The 17,275-nt window shown below is 53.4% G+C and overlaps 1 protein-coding gene across 1 annotated transcript in view; it reads left to right on the top strand.

The window, feature by feature from the left end:
- Nucleotides 1–17,275, top strand: part of adap2 (ArfGAP with dual PH domains 2) — a 62,140-nt gene that overhangs the window by 21,831 nt on the left and 23,034 nt on the right. The window contains exons 2-6 of the mRNA XM_072483791.1: nt 9,066–9,196; nt 10,625–10,716; nt 13,239–13,327; nt 13,972–14,081; nt 16,398–16,544. Coding sequence (XP_072339892.1) covers nt 9,066–9,196; nt 10,625–10,716; nt 13,239–13,327; nt 13,972–14,081; nt 16,398–16,544 — 569 coding nt within the window. The remainder of the gene's footprint in view (nt 1–9,065; nt 9,197–10,624; nt 10,717–13,238; nt 13,328–13,971; nt 14,082–16,397; nt 16,545–17,275) is intronic.

Below are 17,275 nucleotides of genomic sequence, written 5' to 3'. Positions count from 1 at the left end.
TACTGACCCTCTGACAGTGCAGCACTTCCTCAGTACTGACCTTCTGACAGTGCAGCACTCCCTCAGTACTGACCCTCTGACAGTGCAGCACTCCCTCAGTACTGACCCTCTGACAGTGCGGCACTCCCTCAGTACTGGCCCTCTGACAGTGCAGCACTCCCTCAGTACTGACGCTCTGACAGTGCAGCACTCCCTCAGTACTGACCCTCTGACAGTGCAGCACTCCCTCAGTACTGACCCTCTGACAGTGCAGCACTCCCTCAGTACTGACCCTCTGACAGTGCAGCACTCCCTCAGTACTGACCCTCTGACAGTGCAGCACTCCCTCAGTACTGACCCCCTGACAGTGCGGCACTCCCTCAGTACTGACCGCCTGACAGTGCGGCACTCCCTCAGTACTGACTCTCTGACAGTGCAGCACTCCCTCAGTACTGTCCCTCTGACAGTGCGGCACTCGCTCAGTACTGACCCTCTGACAGTGCGGCACTCCCTCAGTACTGACCCCCTGACAGTGCGGCACTCCCTCAGCACTGACCCTCTGACAGTGCAGCACTCCCTCAGTACTGACCCTCTGACAGTGCAGCGCTCCCTCAGCACTGACCCTCAGACAGTGCAGCACTCCCTCAGTACTGACCCTCTGACAGTGCAGCACTTCCTCAGTACTGACCTTCTGACAGTGCGGCACTCCCTCAGTACTGTCCCTCTGACAGTGCAGCATTCCCTCAGTACTGACCCTCTGACAGTGCTGCACTCCCTCAGTACTGACCCTCTGACAGTGCTGCACTCCCTCGGTACTGTCCCTCTGACAGTGCAGCACTCCCTCGGTACTGACCCTCTGACAGTGTAGCACTCCCTCAGTACTGACCCTGTGACAGTGCAGCACTCCCTCAGTACTGACCCTGTGACAGTGCAGCACTCCCTCAGTACTGACCCTCTGACAGTGCAGCACTTCCTCAGTACTGACCTTCTGACAGTGCAGCACTCCCTCAGTACTGACGCTCTGACAGTGCAGCACTCCCTCAGCACTGACCCTCTGACAGTGCGGCACTCCCTCAGTACTGGCCCTCTGACAGTGCAGCACTCCCTCAGTACTGACGCTCTGACAGTGCAGCACTCCCTCAGTACTGACCCTCTGACAGTGCAGCACTCCCTCAGTACTGACCCTCTGACAGTGTAGCACTCCCTCAGTACAGACCCTCTGACAGTGCAGCACTCCCTCAGTACTGACCCTCTGACAGTGCAGCACTCACTCAGTACTGACCTTCTGACAGTGCAGCACTCCCTCAGTACTGACCCTCTGACAGTGCGGCACTCCCTCAGTACTGACCCCCTGACAATGCGGCACTCCCTCAGTACTGACCCCCTGACAGTGCGGCACTCCCTCAGTACTGACCCCCTGACAGTGCGGCACTCCCTCAGTACTGACTCTCTGACAGTGCAGCACTCCCTCAGTACTGACCCTCTGGCAGTGCAGCACTCCCTCAGTACTGACCCTCTGACAGTGCAGCACTCCCTCAGTACTGACCCTCTGACAGTGCAGCTCTCCTTCAGTACTGACCCTCTGACAATGCAGCACTCCCTCAGTACTGACCCTCTGACAGTGCAGCACTCCCTCAGTGCTGACCCTCTGTCAGTGCAGTGCTCCCTCAACACTGACCCTCTGACAGTGCAGCACTCCCTCGCACTGACCCTCTGACAGTGCAGTGCTCCCTCAGTACTGACCCTCTGACAGTGCAGCACTCCCTCAGTACTGACCCTCTGTCAGTGCAACGCTCCCTCACCACTGACCCTCTGACAGTGCGGCGCTCCCTCAGTACTGACCCTCTGACAGTGCAGCACTCCTTCAGCACTGACCCTCTGACAGTGCAGCTCTCCTTCAGTACTGACCCTCTGACAATGCAGCACTCCCTCAGTACTGACCCTCTGACGGTGCAGCGCTCCCTCAGTACTGACCCTCTGACAGTGCAGCGCTCCCTCAGTACTGACCCTTTGACAGTGCAGCACTCCCTCAGTACTGACCCTCTGACAGTGCAGCACTTCCTCAGTACTGACCTTCTGACAGTGCAGCACTCCCTCAGTACTGACCCTCTGACAGTGCAGCACTCCCTCAGTACTGACCCCCCGACAGTGCGGCACTCCCTCAGTACTGACTCTCTGACAGTGCAGCACTCCCTCAGTACTGACCCTCTGGCAGTGCAGCACTCCCTCAGCATTGACCCTCTGAGAGTACAGCGCCCCTCAGTACTGACTATCTGACAGTGCAGCACTCCCTCAGTGCTGATGCTCTGACAGTGCAGCACTCCCTCAGTACTGACCCTCTGACAGTGCGGCACTCCCTCAGTACTGACCCTCTGACAGTGCGGCACTCCCTCAGTACTGACCCTCTGAGAGTGCAGCTCTCCTTCAGTACAGACCCTCTGACAGTGCGGCACTCCCTCAGTACTGACGCTCTGACAGTGCAGCACTCCCTCAGTACTGACCCTCTGACAGTGTGGCACTCCCTCAGTACTGACCCTCTGACAGTGCAGCACTCCCTCAGTACTGACCCTCTGACAGTGCAGCACTCCCTCGGTACTGACCCTCTGACAGTGCGGCAATCCCTCAGTACTGACCCTCTGAGAGTGCGGCTCTCCTTCAGTACTGACCCTCTGACAGTGCGGCACTCCCTCAGTACTGACGCTCTGACAGTGCAGCCCTCCCTCAGTACTGACCCTCTGACAGTGTGGCACTCCCTCAGTACTGACCCTCTGACAGTGCAGCACTCCCTCAGTACTGACCCTCTGACAGTGCAGCACTCCCTCAGTACTGACCCTCTGACAGTGCAGCACTTCCTCAGTACTGACCTTCTGACAGTGCAGCACTCCCTCAGTACTGACCCTCTGACAGTGCAGCACTCCCTCAGTACTGACCCCCTGACAGTGCGGCACTCCCTCAGTACTGACTCTCTGACAGTGCAGCACTCCCTCAGTACTGACCCTCTGGCAGTGCAGCACTCCCTCAGCATTGACCCTCTGAGAGTACAGCGCCCCTCAGTACTGACTATCTGACAGTGCAGCACTCCCTCAGTGCTGATGCTCTGACAGTGCAGCACTCCCTCAGTACTGACCCTCTGACAGTGCAGCAATCCCTCAGTATTGACTCTCTGACAGTGCGGCACTCCCTCAGTACTGACCCTCTGACAGTGCGGCGCTCCCTCAGTACTGACTCTGACAGTGCAGCACTCCCTCAGTACTGACCCTCTGACAGTGCGGCACTCCCTCAGTACTGACCCTCTGACAGTGCGGCACTCCCTCAGTACTGACCCTCTGAGAGTGCAGCTCTCCTTCAGTACTGACCCTCTGACAGTGCGGCACTCCCTCAGTACTGACGCTCTGACAGTGCAGCACTCCCTCAGTACTGACCCTCTGACAGTGTGGCACTCCCTCAGTACTGACCCTCTGACAGTGCGGCTCTCCTTCAGTACTGACCCTCTGACAGTGCGGCACTCCCTCAGTACTGACGCTCTGACAGTGCAGCACTCCCTCAGTACTGACCCTCTGACAGTGTGGCACTCCCTCAGTACTGACCCTCTGACAGTGCAGCACTCCCTCAGTACTGACCCTCTGACAGTGCAGCACTCCCTCGGTACTGACCCTCTGACAGTACGGCAATCCCTCAGTACTGACCCTCTGACAGTGCAGCACTCCCTCAGTACTGACCCTCTGACAGTGCAGCACTCCCTCAGTACTGGCCCTCTGACAGTGCAGCACTCCATCAGTACTGGCCCTCTGACAGTGCAGCACTCCCTCAGTACTGACCCTCTGACAGTGCAGCGCTCCCTCAGTACTGACCCTCTGACAGTGCAACACTCTCTCAGTACTGACCCTCTGACAGTGCAGCACCCCCTCAGTACTGACCATCTGACAGTGCAACACTCTCTCAGTACTGAACCTCTGACAGTGCAGCACTCCCTGAGTACTGACCCTCTGACAGTGCAGCCCATCCCTCAGTACTGACCCTCTGACAGTGCGGCACTCCCTCAGTACTGACCCTCTGACAGTGCGGCACTCCCTCAGTACTGACCCTCTGACAGTGCGGCACTCCATCAGTACTGACCCTCTGACAGTGCGGCACTCCCTCAGTACTGACCCTCTGACAGTGCAGCACTCCCCCAGTACTGACCCTCTGACAGTGCGGCACTCCCTAAGTGCTGACCCTCTGACAGTGCAGCACTCCCTCAGTACTGACCCTCTGACAGTGTAGCGCTCCTTCAGTACTGACCTCTGACAGTGCAGCGCTCCCTCAGTACTGACCCTCTGACAGTGCAGCACTCACTCAGCACTGACCCTCTGACAGTGCGGCACTCCCTCAGTACTGACCCTCTGACAGTGCAGCACTCCCTCAGTACTGGCCCTCTGACAGTGCAGCACTCCATCAGTACTGGCCCTCTGACAGTGCAGCACTCCCTCAGTACTGACCCTCTGACAGTGCAGCACCCCCTCAGTACTGACCATCTGACAGTGCAACACTCTCTCAGTACTGAACCTCTGACAGTGCAGCACTCCCTGAGTACTGACCCTCTGACAGTGCAGCCCATCCCTCAGTACTGACCCTCTGACAGTGCGGCACTCCCTCAGTACTGACCCTCTGACAGTGCGGCACTCCCTCAGTACTGACCCTCTGACAGTGCGGCACTCCCTCAGTACTGACCCTCTGACAGTGCAGCACTCCCTCAGTACTGACCCTCTGGCAGTGCGGCACTCCCTAAGTGCTGACCCTCTGACAGTGCAGCACTCCCTCAGTACTGAACCTCTGACAGTGTAGCGCTCCTTCAGTACTGACCTCTGACAGTGCAGCGCTCCCTCAGTACTGACCCTCTGACAGTGCCGCACTCACTCAGCACTGACCCTCTGACAGTGCGGCACTCCCTCAGTACTGACCCTCTGACAGTGCGGCACTCCCTCAGTACTGACCCTCTGACAGTGCAGCACTCCCTCAGTACTGACCCCCCGACAGTGCGGCACTCCCTCAGTACTGACTCTCTGACAGTGCAGCACTCCCTCAGTACTGACCCTCTGGCAGTGCAGCACTCCCTCAGCATTGACCCTCTGAGAGTACAGCGCCCCTCAGTACTGACTATCTGACAGTGCAGCACTCCCTCAGTGCTGATGCTCTGACAGTGCAGCACTCCCTCAGTACTGACCCTCTGACAGTGCAGCACTCCCTCAGTACTGACCCTCTGACAGTACGGCACTCCCTCAGTACTGACCCTCTGACAGTGCGGCGCTCCCTCAGTACTGACTCTGACAGTGCAGCACTCCCTCAGTACTGACCCTCTGACAGTGCGGCACTCCCTCAGTACTGACCCTCTGACAGTGCGGCACTCCCTCAGTACTGACCCTCTGAGAGTGCAGCTCTCCTTCAGTACTGACCCTCTGACAGTGCGGCACTCCCTCAGTACTGACGCTCTGACAGTGCAGCACTCCCTCAGTACTGACCCTCTGACAGTGTGGCACTCCCTCAGTACTGACCCTCTGACAGTGCAGCACTCCCTCAGTACTGACCCTCTGACAGTGCAGCACTCCCTCGGTACTGACCCTCTGACAGTGCGGCAATCCCTCAGTACTGACCCTCTGAGAGTGCGGCTCTCCTTCAGTACTGACCCTCTGACAGTGCGGCACTCCCTCAGTACTGACGCTCTGACAGTGCAGCACTCCCTCAGTACTGACCCTCTGACAGTGTGGCACTCCCTCAGTACTGACCCTCTGACAGTGCAGCACTCCCTCAGTACTGACCCTCTGACAGTGCAGCACTCCCTCAGTACTGACCCTCTGACAGTGCAGCACTTCCTCAGTACTGACCTTCTGACAGTGCAGCACTCCCTCAGTACTGACCCTCTGACAGTGCAGCACTCCCTCAGTACTGACCCCCTGACAGTGCGGCACTCCCTCAGTACTGACTCTCTGACAGTGCAGCACTCCCTCAGTACTGACCCTCTGGCAGTGCAGCACTCCCTCAGCATTGACCCTCTGAGAGTACAGCGCCCCTCAGTACTGACTATCTGACAGTGCAGCACTCCCTCAGTACTGACCCTCTGACAGTGCAGCTCTCCTTCAGTACTGACCCTCTGACAGTGCGGCACTCCCTCAGTACTGACGCTCTGACAGTGCAGCACTCCCTCAGTACTGACCCTCTGACAGTGTGGCACTCCCTCAGTACTGACCCTCTGACAGTGCAGCACTCCCTCAGTACTGACCCTCTGACAGTGCAGCTCTCCCTCGGTACTGACCCTCTGACAGTGCGGCAATCCCTCAGTACTGACCCTCTGAGAGTGCGGCTCTCCTTCAGTACTGACCCTCTGACAGTGCGGCACTCCCTCAGTACTGACGCTCTGACAGTGCAGCACTCCCTCAGTACTGACCCTCTGACAGTGTGGCACTCCCTCAGTACTGACCCTCTGACAGTGCAGCACTCCCTCAGTACTGACCCTCTGACAGTGCAGCACTCCCTCGGTACTGACCCTCTGACAGTGCGGCAATCCCTCAGTACTGACCCTCTGACAGTGCAGCACTCCCTCAGTACTGACCCTCTGACAGTGCAGCACTCCCTCAGTACTGGCCCTCTGACAGTGCAGCACTCCATCAGTACTGGCCCTCTGACAGTGCAGCACTCCCTCAGTACTGACCCTCTGACAGTGCAGCGCTCCCTCAGTACTGACCCTCTGACAGTGCAACACTCTCTCAGTACTGACCCTCTGACAGTGCAGCACCCCCTCAGTACTGACCATCTGACAGTGCAACACTCTCTCAGTACTGAACCTCTGACAGTGCAGCACTCCCTGAGTACTGACCCTCTGACAGTGCAGCCCATCCCTCAGTACTGACCCTCTGACAGTGCGGCACTCCCTCAGTACTGACCCTCTGACAGTGCGGCACTCCCTCAGTACTGACCCTCTGACAGTGCGGCACTCCATCAGTACTGACCCTCTGACAGTGCGGCACTCCCTCAGTACTGACCCTCTGACAGTGCAGCACTCCCCCAGTACTGACCCTCTGACAGTGCGGCACTCCCTAAGTGCTGACCCTCTGACAGTGCAGCACTCCCTCAGTACTGACCCTCTGACAGTGTAGCGCTCCTTCAGTACTGACCTCTGACAGTGCAGCGCTCCCTCAGTACTGACCCTCTGACAGTGCAGCACTCACTCAGCACTGACCCTCTGACAGTGCGGCACTCCCTCAGTACTGACCCTCTGACAGTGCAGCACTCCCTCAGTACTGGCCCTCTGACAGAGCAGCACTCCATCAGTACTGGCCCTCTGACAGTGCAGCACTCCCTCAGTACTGACCCTCTGACAGTGCAGCACCCCCTCAGTACTGACCATCTGACAGTGCAACACTCTCTCAGTACTGAACCTCTGACAGTGCAGCACTCCCTGAGTACTGACCCTCTGACAGTGCAGCCCATCCCTCAGTACTGACCCTCTGACAGTGCGGCACTCCCTCAGTACTGACCCTCTGACAGTGCGGCACTCCCTCAGTACTGACCCTCTGACAGTGCAGCACTCCCTCAGTACTGACCCTCTGACAGTGCGGCACTCCCTAAGTGCTGACCCTCTGACAGTGCAGCACTCCCTCAGTACTGAACCTCTGACAGTGTAGCGCTCCTTCAGTACTGACCTCTGACAGTGCAGCGCTCCCTCAGTACTGACCCTCTGACAGTGCCGCACTCACTCAGCACTGACCCTCTGACAGTGCGGCACTCCCTCAGTACTGACCCTCTGACAGTGCGGCACTCCATCAGTACTGACCCTCTGACAGTGCGGCACTCCCTCAGTACTGACCCTCTGACAGTGCAGCACTCCCCCAGTACTGACCCTCTGACAGTGCGGCACTCCCTAAGTGCTGACCCTCTGACAGTGCAGCACTCCCTCAGTACTGACCCTCTGACAGTGTAGCGCTCCTTCAGTACTGACCTCTGACAGTGCAGCGCTCCCTCAGTACTGACCCTCTGACAGTGCAGCACTCACTCAGCACTGACCCTCTGACAGTGCGGCACTCCCTCAGTACTGACCCTCTGACAGTGCAGCACTCCCTCAGTACTGGCCCTCTGACAGAGCAGCACTCCATCAGTACTGGCCCTCTGACAGTGCAGCACTCCCTCAGTACTGACCCTCTGACAGTGCAGCACCCCCTCAGTACTGACCATCTGACAGTGCAACACTCTCTCAGTACTGAACCTCTGACAGTGCAGCACTCCCTGAGTACTGACCCTCTGACAGTGCAGCCCATCCCTCAGTACTGACCCTCTGACAGTGCGGCACTCCCTCAGTACTGACCCTCTGACAGTGCGGCACTCCCTCAGTACTGACCCTCTGACAGTGCAGCACTCCCTCAGTACTGACCCTCTGACAGTGCGGCACTCCCTAAGTGCTGACCCTCTGACAGTGCAGCACTCCCTCAGTACTGAACCTCTGACAGTGTAGCGCTCCTTCAGTACTGACCTCTGACAGTGCAGCGCTCCCTCAGTACTGACCCTCTGACAGTGCCGCACTCACTCAGCACTGACCCTCTGACAGTGCGGCACTCCCTCAGTACTGACCCTCTGACAGTGCGGCACTCCCTCAGTACTGACCCTCTGACAGTGCAGCACTCCCTCAGTACTGACCCTCTGACAGTGCGGCACTCCCTAAGTGCTGACCCTCTGACAGTGCAGCGCTCCCTCAGTACTGACCCTCTGACAGTGCGGGGCTCCCTCAGACACTTCCACTCAGCCTCTCTTTATAGGACAATCAGCTCATCCCAGATATCAAACTTGTGAAACTAAAATAAAATCATGGAATCTTTTCTGTCCACGGGAGTTATGCTAGAAATTCAAACACGATATTATTGAACTGTGAAGCAGCGCTGAAAGCCACTTTGCTGACAGCTGTGCGCATTCCCTCTGTTAATATGTTTTATTGTGGCTCAGTGTCCATTATTTGTCCTGATATTTGCTATGGGCACTTGATGTTTCACAAAGTTAAAGATGTTAGCTAAATGTTGTTGTGAAACAATTAACCAGCGATTTCCGATTTCTACTCCGCTCAGACCCTGACTGGGCCTCCTACACACTCGGAGTGTTCATCTGCCTTAACTGCTCTGGGATCCATCGCAACCTGCCTGGAATCAGCAGAGTCAAGTCAATCCGGCTAGATTTCTGGGACGATGAAATAATTGAGGTACGGGAGATGCGCGGACTCCAGTATTACCAGTGCCCCTTGGTCAGAGTTCAGCTGAAGTTTGCACTGGATAGTGATTGTGGCTCAATCTGTGGCTCAGATTGGTACGGTTATGGGCAGCACGGTGGCGCAGTGGTTAGCACTGAGGTCCCAGGTTTGATCCCGGCTCTGGGTCACTGTCCGTGTGGAGTTTGCACATTCTCCCCATGTTTGCGTGGGTTTCGCCCCCACAACCCAAAGATGTGCAGGGTAGGTGGATTGGCCACGCTAAATTGCCCCTTAATTGGAAAAAAAATGAATTGGGTACTCTAAATTTCTGTTTTAAAGATTGGTACAGTAACAGCTTGTCCACAATCAGGTTATTATTTTTTTTTCCCCCCAATTTAACTGGTTGGCAGGATGATGGCATCCCTGGCAGATTGACTGCCTACGCCTGATAATGACCCACCTTCTCGAATTGTGATAATTTGTTGGACCGGAGTGGCTTAACAGGCCACTTCGGAGAACCACTGGGAGTCCGCGAGGCTGGGTATGAGACGGGAGTCACATGGAGGCCGCGGTCAATGTGTTTCCTTGTGACAGGTAAATAGTCGAGCTATCCTGTCGTAGCCAGGATCATTCATGTGTCGAGTAAGTTCAGAGACGACTGCAGTTCTGAACTTTGGGAATCACAGTATTGTTACGGTGAGAAGGAAGCCAATTGGACACGACCTCCCCAAACGAACATAGTGACTTAGTGCCGTTCCCCTGCACTATTCAAGTAATAATTTCATGGCCTCTGGAACACCTCCATTGAACCTGCCTCCACCACAAATCCAGGCTGCGCATTCCAGACCCCATCCACTCGCTGGGTGAAAATGTTGTTTCTCACATCGCATTTGCTTATCTGCAAATCACTTTAAATCTGTGCCCCCTCGCTCTCAATTATTTTACGGGCAGTAACAGTTTCTCCCTCTCCACTCCATCCGACTCCCTGATGATTTCGAACATAGTTTGAGTCTGATGAGTAAATATGAGCTCAGTCAGGACAACGTGATGAGGTATCAGAGGCTATGGGATGGGGGAATCCTGATCATGACCCAATAACTCTTCCTGAAGACCCATTAGTCTCGGTGTGTTGGAAGAGGAAGGGATTAGAATGGTTTGAGATGTCTTATCGCAGTCTCGGCCAACAAAGAGAAGGTGAGCATTTGGATGAAGTGCACGCACTAATGGATCCACAGCACTGAGTCAACAGCTTTGGGAAGACTTGGGGATGAGAGGGAAACAATTAACAAGTAAAGACACCTGAGTTAACGAGCCGCTCTGTGATGAATTATTAGGTAATAGCTTCAAGATCTTGAGTGTCGATCAGTGATGGACAAAAGTTTCATTTCAACCTCTGCACTTGACACTAACGAAGAATCTTTTTTATTTTTGTGTGTGTAGTGCATGAGGAAACATGGCAACCGTGTGGCGAAGAAATATTACGAGGCGAACGTCCCTCCTTTCTACTACAAGCCGCAAGCTTCAGACTGTATGTAAGGAGAAACCATTCACTGTGGTCAGCGTGGGGGGTCAGAGGGGAAACCAGAGCTTTGCCACACAGTCAGTCACATGGGAAGGATACTGAGCCTCACAAGCCTGTCCCACTATTCAACTGCTTTGTAATGTCCTTGGTTTCAGTTACATTTTTCAGAAAGCATTTTGAGAAATTATGAGTGGGATTTTCCCACCCTGTTGCACTCGGCGTCGATCTCGTTGCGCCGGGTGAATAGCGAGAGAGGCCAACCATTTTGCCATTCGCCCGGCCCGCTCCCAATGGCGAGGTCAGGATGCCGCCCTAAATGGCGGGAAGCTCATTGAGCCTAATTTGGGTTCATTCCAAGCTCATTAGCGAGATTGAAGTCGAATGCAGCGGTCTCCCGGGAGTCATCCGACTCCCCAGCGAGAAAATACACGAGTGTGGTTCAATACTCCCCTATAAAAACGGGCATCTGGCGGAATGGCAACCGATTGGCCGTGTTAAATTGCTCTTGGTGTCCAAAAAGGTTAGGAGGGGTTATTGGGTTACGGGGATAGGGTGGAAGTGAGGGCTTAAGTGGGTCGGTGCAGACTCAATGGGCCAAATGGCCTCCTTCTGCACTGTATGTTCTATGAGGGGAAATGAGACAGTGAGTAGGCATCTCCATCACTGACATGCAGCTAAAGGGCATCATTGCTATCTGGGCTTTTAATTATCCACTCCTGTTTACTCAAAGGATCAGGGCCATGCTATGAAGTTGCAATTAACCTCCAATTTACAGACAAAAGAAGCCATCAGACTCTGTAATGGACTAATAACTGGTCAGATCAGAGTGTCCCAGAAGACAATGGATCTTGAGTAAATCACCCCGGCTGAACAGGGGCATTCTGTTTATTCCCATTTCTAGGGCAGCACGGTGGTGCAGTGGTGGTTAGCACTGCTGCCTCAGGGCCCTGGGTCACTGTCCGTGTGGAGTTTGCACATTCTCCCTGTGTTTGCGTGGGTTTCACCCCACAACCCAAAGATGTGCAGGGTAGGTGGATTGGCCACGCTAAATTGCCCCTTAATAGGAAAAAATGAATTGGTTACTCTAAATTTATTTTTTAAAAGTTTAAGCCTGAATGTAACGCAGGCCAGGTATGGGTGTATACCTCTCACTCAGTGCTGGCAGTTTTACCCTCAGTTTGTTAACTCCTAAATCGCCCACTACATCTTATATCCCATTTCTGGATCCAGTTCCCTAACATCTCCGAATCGTAACAGGTGGGATAGTCATGGTAAGGGTGGGCGAGGCTTGGGATTTATGGGGGTTCCGGAGTGGAAGACCTAACTGATTGTTGGTCTCTCCTCCGATTCCTTCCAGATACAAAACTGTGCTGGAGTCGATCCCGCGGAGGGTGCCCTCACTGTGCTTGTTGCAGCCGAGATGGGTAGATGCCGGAGACGGCAGCAAGGCCATCGCAAGCTGGAGGAAGCATCACATGTGTTAGGGACCACTGCACACCTGGAAGACCCGGCTGCTCGTCACACTGAGGAGGGACCCAGGAGGGGAGGCCAGCGACGTGCCAGGGTGTACAGGAGCCGTTGGCCCTTCCATGAACTGTCAGATGGCCTGTGCCAGAGAAGACTGCGTCTCAACAGAGACACAGTGCGGCACTTGTGCCAAGTCCTTGCGGACATGGCAGCCCGTGGAGAAGGCGGACACCTGCTCCTAGTGGGTGTGAAGGTCACTACATCACTATATTTCTACACCACCGGGACATTCCAAGGCTCGAGCTGGGACCTGTGTGGCATTTCCGTCATTGGGCCACAGGTGTATCCGGGAAGTGACGTAGCTGTGCTCAGGCATTTGACTATATCACCTGCGACCTGCACCAGGCCCACCACGATGCCCGGGCTACAAGATTCGCCGGGATGCCCCAGGTCCATGGGGCGATCGATAACACGCATGTCACCCTGCGGGCATCAGGGAATGCCCTATATTAACAGGAAGGGGTTCCGATTTCTGCACGTAACCTTGTTCCAGATGTGTTCTGGACCAGCGTGTTTTCCTGCTGGCGCCGCGGAGAATCGGGTGCAAGGGGAAGACAGCAGCTGGGCCTTCATCTGCACGCCATTAGATTGATGCAAATCGGTCTCAGGCCAGTCCCCCGCGGGTTTCCCAGTCTGCCATGGTGAGCACCGGCAGGAAATTCCTTGGGAAATTCACGCTGGAGTAAAACCAATTTTGGGGCCTCCCATCCCACCATTGAACCCTCCTGCCAGGACCAATAGAAGTGGAGAGAAATGGGGACCTTGATCCAACTCAGGGACTCCATACAAACAAACCCAATGTAGACTGAGGATCAAAGATAGGACTATCCTGGGCCTAGCTTCCTGTCTTGAGTTCTTGGGTGAGATGCAATCTGCTTTCACAGTGTTGAAAATCTCCCACTGGCAGCTTATGTTACCGCCTTCAGTAACCTAGCTTGTCAGGAATTGTTTCTACTGACCTCAAAGCCTTGACCACTCTGCCGTTCCTCTCTGTTCCCAACTCAGCGTTCTGAAAGAGCAGTGGATTCGAGCCAAGTATGAGCGGATAGAGTTCACTGACGCCAACACTGAGCAGCAGCTATCTGTCACATCAGGTACAGCAGTTGGGGCCTCTCCATTAATGGACTGAAACATCACAACAATCTTCACAGCAACGTGTATCAGACTAAATGTGACATTAGCCAAACCGAGGGGATATTAGGACAGGTGACCTGAACATTGGTCAATAAGACAGGTTTTAAAGGGGCGACTTAAAGGAAGGGAGAGAGGGCCGGAGCGATTAGAGCGGGGATTTCAGAGCCTAGGGCGCCGAGGCGGCTGTAATGGGGGAAGAGATTAAAATCAGGGGCATTCAAGAGGTCTGGATTAGAGGAGTATTCGGAGAGTTGTGGGGCTGGAGATGATTACAGACATAGGGATTCCGACCCTGGGTCACTGTCCGTGTGGAGTTTGCACATTCTCCCCGTGTCTGCGTGGGTACAACCCAAAGATATGCAGGGTAGGGGGATTGGCCACGCTAAATTGCCCCTTAATTGGAAAAAAATAATTGGGTTAATTTTTAAAAAATGGTTCCAGACATAAGGAGGGGCCAGGCCATGGAGGAATTTGAAAAGTAGAATTTTAAAATCGAGGTATCGTGCCAGGGACCAGGGTAAATCAGTGAGCGCTGGGAGGAATGGAACTGGTTGGGATTTGCACCGTTTGAGTGCTCACGGATGTTTACTTGTCCATTATACAGGTGATCGAGTTGGCTTTCTCTGGAAACGGGGAAAGGACAATGGAAACTTTCAGGAAAGGAATTTCCGTCTTTTGGGCAAAGAGGGTGTGATATTTTACTACACTAAGGAGGTACGGCTGTTTTATAATCTCATTGTCATGGCATTTTTCTTCCAGTTTGTAAAAATTTCCCCCTCTGCCTCAAACTCCTTAAGGTCATAAACTTTTTTTCCTCTGTGTCTCTGGCACTAACTCAGACACACTGAGGGCAGCAGTCTACATGATTATCAAAAAAACTGTCAGCGAAATTCACTGTTTGAGACGCTAATTGCTGACGCTGGGGCTGAATCACGAGTGTTCTGTGTTCATGTAAGCGGCGCCGGTCCTGGAGTCATTCTGGACACAATGAGGTAGCACCGGTGCCACGTGGAACTAATGCAATTCAAATGCAAGCTGATGTGTGATAGGATGGTGTCGGGATCGGAGAGTCTGACAAGCAGGAGCTGTGTATAAACATTCCACTCTCCACACACCCTCATTCCAGCCAAGATGGTGGCACTGGAGCACACCTATCCCGTTGATGGGTTGGCTGGGGGCAGAGGGTGGCCTGGGGAGCACCCGGATGACCCGTGGTGCTAAGTTCTTAGTGGGCAATCAGCAGTGTACGCAGCTGCATGGCTGCCTTTCCGGCTGGGGCAATGGCAGTCCATGCCCGGCTATCCTGACCCCATGGCCCATCTCCTAGCTGCCCCCTACTACTCCCCCTGACCCTGGAAGACGCCCCCAGCCAGCGGCACGACTGTCAGCCCACTATATCGACGTCGAACACTCTTCATACCCCATGTCTCCCCCTCAGCGTCCACGGCTCCTGGTTCCCGATTTTCAATTCCACAAGTGAACTTTGCCGTTGGTAATTCCACCTGGTGGAGACGGAGCATCGTGGGGGGCCCAGGGAATTCCGGGATGAGCCCGTTAATGATATGCCAACCGCCTTTACTGTACAATTTGCATGCCCACGCCAGCATGCCCACATACGGCGTGGAACGCATTCAGGTACCCGAGCAGAGCATTCAATTCGGGGCCTGGCGCCAGTCTCGGATTTCAGCTGACGGGCGATTTTCCACCCAATCGCGATTCTGGCGAAGTCGGTCGGCGGAGAATCGCACTCTGGATACCTGAAAGAGACTGGTACACTTCTAGCTTCTTCCCTATGAATATATTCTGCAATAAAATTGTCCAACTTATTCTCAGCCGTTGCAGTTCCATAGCAAGTTCACAAGACAAAAAATACATTACAACCCCATCCGCACTGAATTGGAGGACAAAATAAATATTTCTTGCCAAATCAAAACCAGAAGTTGAGTCACGCGTTTTGCCATCCCCAGTTTGCGCAATTTAAGCTTTTCTCACAGTTGCCATGGCCGAGTGGTTAAGGTGATGGACTTGAAATCCAATGGGGTTTCCCCGCACAGGTTTGAGCCCTGCTCACAGTGACTGTGATTCCGAATTTAAGCCTTCCTCTGTCCTGTTTAAACTACCTTTCTAATTTGTCTCATTCTAGTCTGTCTTGTTCTCGCTCGCTTTCGCTTTGAATCACAGGGTTTCCTGTTAATTTGCTCTTTAAAATTCAAATACAATTTTTCTGCCTTGCTCTATTCCTCTTCTACTTCCTCAATTTCAAACATTTGCCTCTCTGTATCTCATTCTAATTGCTTCATTTGTAGATTCCTTTTTTTTTAAATTTAGAGTACCCAATTATTTAGTTTTCCAATTCAGGGGTAATTTAAAAAGATAAATAAATTTAGAGTACCTAATTATTTTTTTCCAATAAAGGGGCAACTTAGCGTGGCCAATCCACCTAGCCTGCACATCTTTGGGTTGTGGGGGTGAGACCCACGCAGACACGGGGAGAATGTGCAAACTCCACACGGACAGTGACCCGGGGCCGGGATTGAACCCGGGTCCTCAGGGCCATGAGGCAGCAGTGCTAACCACTCCGCCACTGTGCTACCCTCATTTGTAGATTAATTTTAACTAACTCCACCTGAGTGCTATCAGGATCAGCCTTTTCTTCCTCAAGATTCAGGTGTTGAATCAGAAGTTCAGGGAACTCTGCCTTTTTATTCTACGTATACACACACACACAAACCCAGAGCAGCAGAAACATAAAACATTGGAAGATTTAGAATTTATTTTGATTTTATTCAAACATGGAGATAATATAAAAATATAGATAAAATGAAAATAGCAGGAATCATTCCATGGCTGTATAGCCGTCTCTTACTAACCATTTGGTTCTATTTAGTGCAGGGCTGACTCCTCCACATACTTGCAGCTAATTCCCAACAGACGCACAGGATCGGAGATTTCTTGGAGAATGCAAGAAAAGCATAAACTTTGGAAGCCAGTAAATAGGCATTACTAATGAGAGAATTTCTGCTTTAACAGGATAAAGAACCAAAAGGAGTCATTCAGGTGTCAGATCTCAATGCGACATTCCAACCGGAGAAGATTGGCAATGCAAACGGGCTGCAAATGACTTACCTGAAAGATGGGCGCACGAGGAGTATATTTGTGTACCACAAAAATGGGAAGGTAATGGAGTGGAATCACCTCCCACATAGTCACAGGCAATCAGATGTAAATTTCTCAAAATTCTCTCCCTTTGTGTCCCGATATCGACACTCTCTCCTGATACTGACTCACGTTTGTCCCGATACTGATCCTCTCTCTCTCGATATTGATTCTTTCTGTCCTGCTCATTACTTTTTCTCTCCAGACACCAGCGCACTCCCTCTGTCCAGACACTGACTCTCTCTCTGTCCAGACACTGACTCTCTCTCTCTGTCCAGACACTGACTCTCTCTCTCTGTCCAGACACTGACTCTCTCTCTCTGTCCAGACACTGACTCTCTCTCTATTCAGACACTGACTCTCTCTCTCTATCCAGACACTGACTCCCTCTGTCCAGACACTGACTCTCTCTCTGTCCAGACACTGACTCTCTCTCTCTGTCCAGACACTGACTCTCTCTCTGTCCAGACACTGACTCTCTCTCTCTGTCCAGACACTGACTCTCTCTCTCTGTCCAGACACTGACTCTCTCTCTCTGTCCAGACACTGACTCTCTCTCTCTGTCCAGACACTGACTCTCTCTCTCTGTCCAGACACTGACTCTCTCTCTCTGTCCAGACACTGACTCTCTCTCTCTGTCCAGACACTGACTCTCTCTCTCTGTCCAGACACTGACTCTCTCTCTCTGTCCAGACACTGACTCTCTCTCTATCCAGACACTGACTCTCTCTCTATCCAGACACTGACTCTCT

This window comes from Scyliorhinus torazame, chromosome 18, assembly GCF_047496885.1.
Source record: "Scyliorhinus torazame isolate Kashiwa2021f chromosome 18, sScyTor2.1, whole genome shotgun sequence".
Lineage (NCBI taxonomy): Eukaryota > Metazoa > Chordata > Chondrichthyes > Carcharhiniformes > Scyliorhinidae > Scyliorhinus > Scyliorhinus torazame.
This window is presented reverse-complemented; position numbering and strand designations above follow the sequence as displayed.